At 45.1% G+C, this 6,522-nt stretch overlaps 1 protein-coding gene across 1 annotated transcript; it reads left to right on the top strand.

The window, feature by feature from the left end:
* Positions 1-3,731: 3,731 nt before the first annotated feature.
* Positions 3,732-6,522, top strand: SERLADRAFT_448302 (uncharacterized protein; the record flags this gene model as incomplete). Its single annotated transcript, XM_007317385.1, has 12 exons — positions 3,732-4,025; positions 4,078-4,262; positions 4,319-4,373; positions 4,432-4,567; positions 4,618-5,049; positions 5,106-5,190; positions 5,239-5,324; positions 5,379-5,529; positions 5,588-5,659; positions 5,738-5,871; positions 5,927-6,025; positions 6,089-6,522. The coding sequence occupies 12 exons, from the start codon at positions 3,743-3,745 to the stop codon at positions 6,303-6,305; spliced, it is 1,935 nt and encodes a 644-aa protein (XP_007317447.1).

Here is a 6,522-nt window from a genome sequence, read left to right as displayed (position 1 = left end):
CAGGTTGAGGGCAATCTGTTCAAAGCTTAGGCCTTCTTTCGATAATGGTTCGAGAACACCACTTACCGGCTGCCCAGTGACCCTCTTGATCGCACTAAAAGTTCTGTGAGTAACACAATAACAGAACCAGCATAATATTTATTGAAACACCTTAAAACATGTCTTCGAAGATGGTGTACCGCGTTGATCAGTGACCGAAGTACTTGGTTGAGGTCCTGAGCTACCGGAGCTGGCTTTTCCATCATCCCATTCAAAGAAATTGCAGCCGTTGTCTATGCCTTTCGAACAAGCAAAAAACGGCCGACCTTTGTTGGGGCCTTCCTTAGTCACAGTTCTTCGGACCGCCTCCTCCTTACATCGACATTGAGGTGAAGGTCTAGCTTCAGTCACCGCCTAGTGATACAGGTCAAGTACGACATATACACGCCATGCATTTATACTCACTGATCGATCGGAGAATGTTCTCTTAGTGGGTACGACAGAAGAGGGATTATCTTCCGTCCACTGGAAAAAGCCACAAGTATCACCTCTGCCACATGCAAAGAACTGCTTCCCTTTCACGGAAGATCCATTCGTCATTGTTTTCCGTAGTGCTGGCACACCACAGAAGCACATCTGTCCATTGCCATCCTGGACTCGGGCGTTGCTACTATGTGAGGGCACATGTACTATATCGTCAGCCACTAGAAGTCGAGGATTGTTAGCAGGACTTAAGTAAAGAATAATATAATCCATACCGCCGTCCAAAGCAGCACTGTGTGGGGCTGGATTAGACGCCACACGAGTTCCTCGCGCTCTGCCGCGTGTAGCGGAAATGACACTACCTCGACCTGTTCCGCTCCTTGGGGCTCTTCTTTGACCCTCTCCACCATCCCCATCACTGTCTGGACTATCGTCGTCATCATTATCAATATTACCCCCGCTTCTCCTGCCGCTCCCACTTCCTCGCCCTCGCCCACCACCACCGCGTCCCCTCCCCCCACCATTGCCACCGCCACCTCGCCCTCCGCCGCCTGGACCAACACCACCGTTACCGCCACCTGCATTTTGCGCACCATTACGTTCTATGTACCTACGTACACTCTACAAGGCTTTCATGAGGAGGATGCGCAGAAGTTGGCCATATAATGAATACTTACCGCGACAACTTTCTCGAACTCGCGTTTCGCAGTGATAAACATCTCCTTATATTGATCGATACTTTCAGCGAGCATGTCGCCCTTCGACTTATTTCCTTCGCAAACCTGAGCCATACTGCGCTCTGTCTGACGTTAGATCATAAACATAAGTATGACATATTTGGTCTGGTGATTGTTGACATAGATGCACCTGTCGCCTTAACTGGGGTTTGCTCAAGCTCCTGTCGAACCCAATTTGATTGTAGCCTTCGATCAATCCAATTCCGAGGGTTGAGGGGATGAGGTGTTTCGTGGAACCTTCCATGCGCTCGATGACGTATTCTCTGTCGACTATGGTCTGAATGTGTTGAGCTATAGTCGCATCAGTTCCTAAGGATACTCGAGTTACAATAACATTAATTTCACAGACGAGCACTTGCATACCAATCCCATTCTTGTCCATCAATGTGACTAAGTCTGCCTCTGTCAACAGCGAGGGCGCCGAAGTCTGCCCTTCTCTCACCTCGCACACAGTAGGTCCAAATTCTTCGCCCTCCCTAAACTCTGGGATCTCTTTACTGGACCACTTATCGTATGGATAGACCTCAAGGTAGTTGCGCTGTAATATTACCAGTCCTGTTCATAGCATCGAATATCAGTAGGATGAAACGGGTTGTAATACCACTACGAACCTGTCACATAAAATTGCTCGCCACCATATTCGACGTCTACTGTGGTTTCCGATCCTTCAGCGTCCTTGGAACAGCATGCTAGAAAGCGCCGTGCTATATACTCGTATACTTTCTTTTCGTCACCAGCCAAGTTTGCAACATGTGCAGTAGGGTGAATGGGAGGGTGAGCTTTGTCGTTATTCTTCCCTTTTCTGGGAACATTGAAGCCACCTTCTTGCAGACTGGACGAATGTAATTATGTATAATTTACGAAAGGACATAATCAACACTCACGATGTCGCAAAGCCACCCCACGCAGGGTCAGCAGTCTGTTTTGCTATCAGATGCATGAAGTCGAACTGAGGGTCAAACTGGTCGGTTTCCGTGCGGGGGTAAGACAAAAATCCTTGTTGATATAGTTTTTCAGCGATCTATCGTTGGGATTACTATTAAATAATTAGTTTAAGTCACACTGGAAATACTCACGTCTAGGACTTTTTTAGGCGCTAATTTGAGCAATCTTGATCCAGCCTTCTGTAGTTCAACGGTGGTGAGGGGTAACGGTTTCCTAGATGCTTATTAGAAGAGTATGATTTCATGATCAAGCTGATCACCATTTTTTTGTGTTTTTCTGGGTGACTTTAGTCACTCGAGCGGTACGACTTTCCAGAACACCTTCATACAACGCGACAGCCACATGCCAGTCAAATATATGCCCTCTCCTCCAGTTGAACTGAGTTTCTTCGGCTCCCAGTGGCCGTGAGAGAGACAAGTAAATGTACCAGAAAGGTTCAGGTAAAAATGATTTTACTTGATTATATCGTGAAACGACAAATCCCAAGGTAGGAAACTGGCAAGGGCCTATATAACACGCAGATATCGAGTCACACCTAATGTCCGCTATAGAGAAGATGACGCACCATAAGATACCGGTTCTCGTTTGTCATTGAGTTGAGCGAAGTGACTTTGCAATGCTAAAGTTTGCATGCGAGTAAACGCAGCACCGATTCGTAAATCTAATATTATGCGTGCCTCTACAGCATCTGCTTGAGCCAGGTCTAGCTCGATTGGATGCTGTGCAGCACGATGGATTTGCCTGCATGGATAAGTGACATATAGTAGATCGCATGGCAGCACAGAAATTGTGCTCACTGTGGTATAATTGCGCTGAACCTGGCTCTCTTCACAACAATATTAGGTCGAGCTTTTTGACAAACTTTAGCTACTTCATGTCCAATATTTTCCCCTTCTCTATCGCAATCCGTCCATATCATAAGAGTATTGGCAGACCTCGCTTCGCTCATCAAATTACGTTCAATACTTTTGGAGTCGGTGGGAACCTTTGATTGAACAGGAGCATCGAAGAGATAGAATGGATCGCAAGACTTCCATGATCTACATGTATCCGGGAAGTCGTAAGTCAACAAGTGGCCTGAAACAGATGTCACAGTGAAATGTGCATTTGTTTGGGGATAGTCAAAGTCAAAGTTCTTAATGTATTTATTCGTGGTTTGCCTCTAAGTATTGAATTAGCCACTGTGGTCAAAGTGACCATGATGTGTAGACGTACGAACCGTCTCAAAGCGACCACCTGATAATATTTGGCTGATAGACCGCGCTATGGAAGGTTTCTCTGCAACACACAATACCCGCATGACCTGCGTCGAACAAGCCAGCTACGACACGTAATATTACAAGCCAGGATAGAGATAAGGTCAAACAATGGGAAATGTTCGACAAGTACGAGTGAAAGAAAACACGGGATATGACCGATAGCTTAACGTTTTCTCCGAAGAGAACCAAAATTGCCAGTGCTGGCTTCTGACAATCATCTCTTAACACGTCCTGTCACGTCCTCATGTAGGTCACGAGAGGGTCACTTTCCCGTGATTATCACGTGCCCTCGCGAATGCTCGAAGTTTTTGATGAGCTGCGAGTCGACGAGACTTCGTTATGGACGACGGAAACAATACAACCACCAAATTGTTGACTCTCCTCAACGTATCGGCTCTGAAGCTTGGAAAGCGCAAGCGAGAAACCCAAGTCGATCCCGAACATGTTCTCACTCCTCAGAAGTTGAACAAGCGCGCATCCATCAAGTTCGCTATAGACTCGGAAGAATCTTCCCCTGAAGAACCACAGTCTTTATCCCTTGATGGTGCACAAAATGCAATGGACCAGGAACCTGATAGTGTTGACTCACTAGACGAAATAAAAGACGATACCGATCCACAAGGTAGGTTGAAATGGTCACTCATCGAATTTTACGTGGTCCTTAACCATGTTAGATGCTATGGAATCATATGAATCCCATTTTGGTCCCAACCCTTCTATTCTAACTGAGGAATCGAGAACTGCAGTTGATGGCCGTCAGTGGAAAACCGCCCGAGCTAATTATGAGAAACTTTCGAGCGTCGTATATACATCTCACGATATACCGACGTCACTCTTGAAGCCTATCAAAAACATACCAGTAAGATCGTTGTTTAGAATACTTTCAGATTATACGAGCTGAAATTCCACTACCAGGTTCTAGAGAGATTGAAAACTCCATTTGAGGTTCGGCAAGTTTTACAATCCCCAGGTCTGTCTCAAATCGCCACGATAACCACATCCGGATACTAAGGATCGTGTCTATGTAGATGAAACCCAACTTCAGAACAACTTACTATCAATATTGGGTTCGCACCGCGACCTATATTACCCATCCTTGTCTATAGATCATAAAAGAAGGGCTCGCGAAGCTATCGCACTGCACGCTCTGGATCATTACACTAAGTAATACACTAATATGTTATACTTTTCCATATCTAACCGCCTACCTCCAGAAAACGCCGACGAGTTCTAAAAAATAACGAGCGCATCGCCCATGCAAAGTCGGCCTCCACTCCTCCGCCAGAAGACGTTCAAGATCAAGGATTTACTCGCCCTTCGATTCTTGTCCTTCTCCCCTTCCGTTCCTCTGCCCTAGACTGGCTTAACGCATTCACCACCCACACGCCTGGATTTCAAATTGAGAACCATTCACGGTTTGTATCGGAGTATGGCTTACCTCCTGGTGTGGTTGACAGGTTGGCCTCTGCTGAACCAGGGGTGTATCCTCGAGACCACGTAGAAACCTTCAAAGGCAATGTGGATGACAACTTCAGAGTGGGCATAAAAATGACGAGGAAAAGCGTGAAATTATTTTCTGAATTTTATGCGAGCGACATAATACTTGCTAGTCCATTAGGACTACGGATGTCAATTGAGAAAGAAAAGTGGGTTAATCAAGTGGCAGATCGTGACCTCTTATTGTTAACCTTCATATCTTCAGAAGTGCAGATTTCTTGTCATCCATAGAGATTTTAATTGTGGACCAGATGAACGCACTCATTATGCAAAACTGGGATCACGTTCAGGTATGACATGTTGTATATGCTGCACTAAAAACTAAGTGGCCTCTACAGTTTGTATTCTCCAATTTAAACAAACTACCGAAAGAATCGCATGATGCGGATTTCTCGAGGATCAAGCCATGGTATCTAGATGGCCAGTGAGTCAGCTAATCGAATGATATCCCTACATTATATTCATTTCTGAGTTGCAGTTCAGCATATCTTCGGCAGTCTATCATGCTATCTGCATTCGAAACCCCAGAGCTACGCGGTATCTTTAATAGCGATTTGAAGAATATATCTGGCAAAGTCAGAATTGAGAAAGTCTGGACTGCCGTTCAAGTACCTGCATCGATCGATCAGGTGAGAAATATATTATAATCAGCCTTCACCATCGATGCATATACAACCCTGCCCTTAGCTTTTTACTTCGTTCGATTGCCCTAATCCAAAAGTCGAAGCGGACAAACGCTTCAATCATTTTACTACGCAGGTAAATGCACGACTTTCCTGTGCTTTTTGGGAGCAGAATTCAAACCCACTCTTTTTTTTTTTTTTTTTTTTTTTTCAGCTTCTTCCTAAAATCCTAAAATCCGCCGTCCAAAGTGTCAACACAGCTATCTTTGTTCCATCTTCTTTTGACTTTATTCGCGTGCACAATTACTTCAGGAAACATGCTGGAGTGAGCTTCGCTGTGTTGTCTGAGTGGGTGCCACAGTCATCTGTCATGACTATATGCTCATTTTGCTCGCTCGACTAGGTATTCCTCGAATCAAGAAATCTCCCGTGCAAGGCAAGCTTTCTTTACGGGCAAGAAATCATTCTTACTCATAAGCGAGCGCTTCCATTTCTACCGGAGGTTCGTACACCCGTAGCGCTACGATATACGTGCTTTATGGTCTAAAACTAACGTTGCATCAAGATACAAAATTCGAGGCATCAGAAACGTGATATTTTACGGCCCTCCAGACCACCCGCAGTTCTTTTCGGAACTGCTATCTTTCCCGTTCTTGGACGATGGGGTTGATGCTACTGATGTAACTTGCCGTATCTTGTACTGCAAGTATGACTGGTTCCGATTGGAGAGGATATTGGGTTCAGCAGCCATAAAGCAATTCATGCAAGAGAACGTCACGTAACGATGCAATGGTAGAGTCACTATGTAGTAGTAGATTGAGGAAGCCGCCATACTGTCGTTCCCAGTCAGTTCGTATTTGAGGTACAATTCGGACACTATCTGAAAACACCATATAGCACTTAGTACTTACTTTAGTTATTTTACTCAGTGAATTGAAAGACCTTAAAAATCCCTCCTGAAGTTTTTTCAGCTCGAACTATCAAGCCGTTTTTCTGTCC

Source organism: Serpula lacrymans (assembly GCF_000218685.1).
Source record: "Serpula lacrymans var. lacrymans S7.9 unplaced genomic scaffold SERLAscaffold_6, whole genome shotgun sequence".
In the NCBI taxonomy this organism is placed as follows: domain Eukaryota; kingdom Fungi; phylum Basidiomycota; class Agaricomycetes; order Boletales; family Serpulaceae; genus Serpula; species Serpula lacrymans.
The sequence above is the reverse complement of the archived record's forward strand: the minus strand, read 5'-3'. Positions and strand labels throughout refer to the sequence as shown.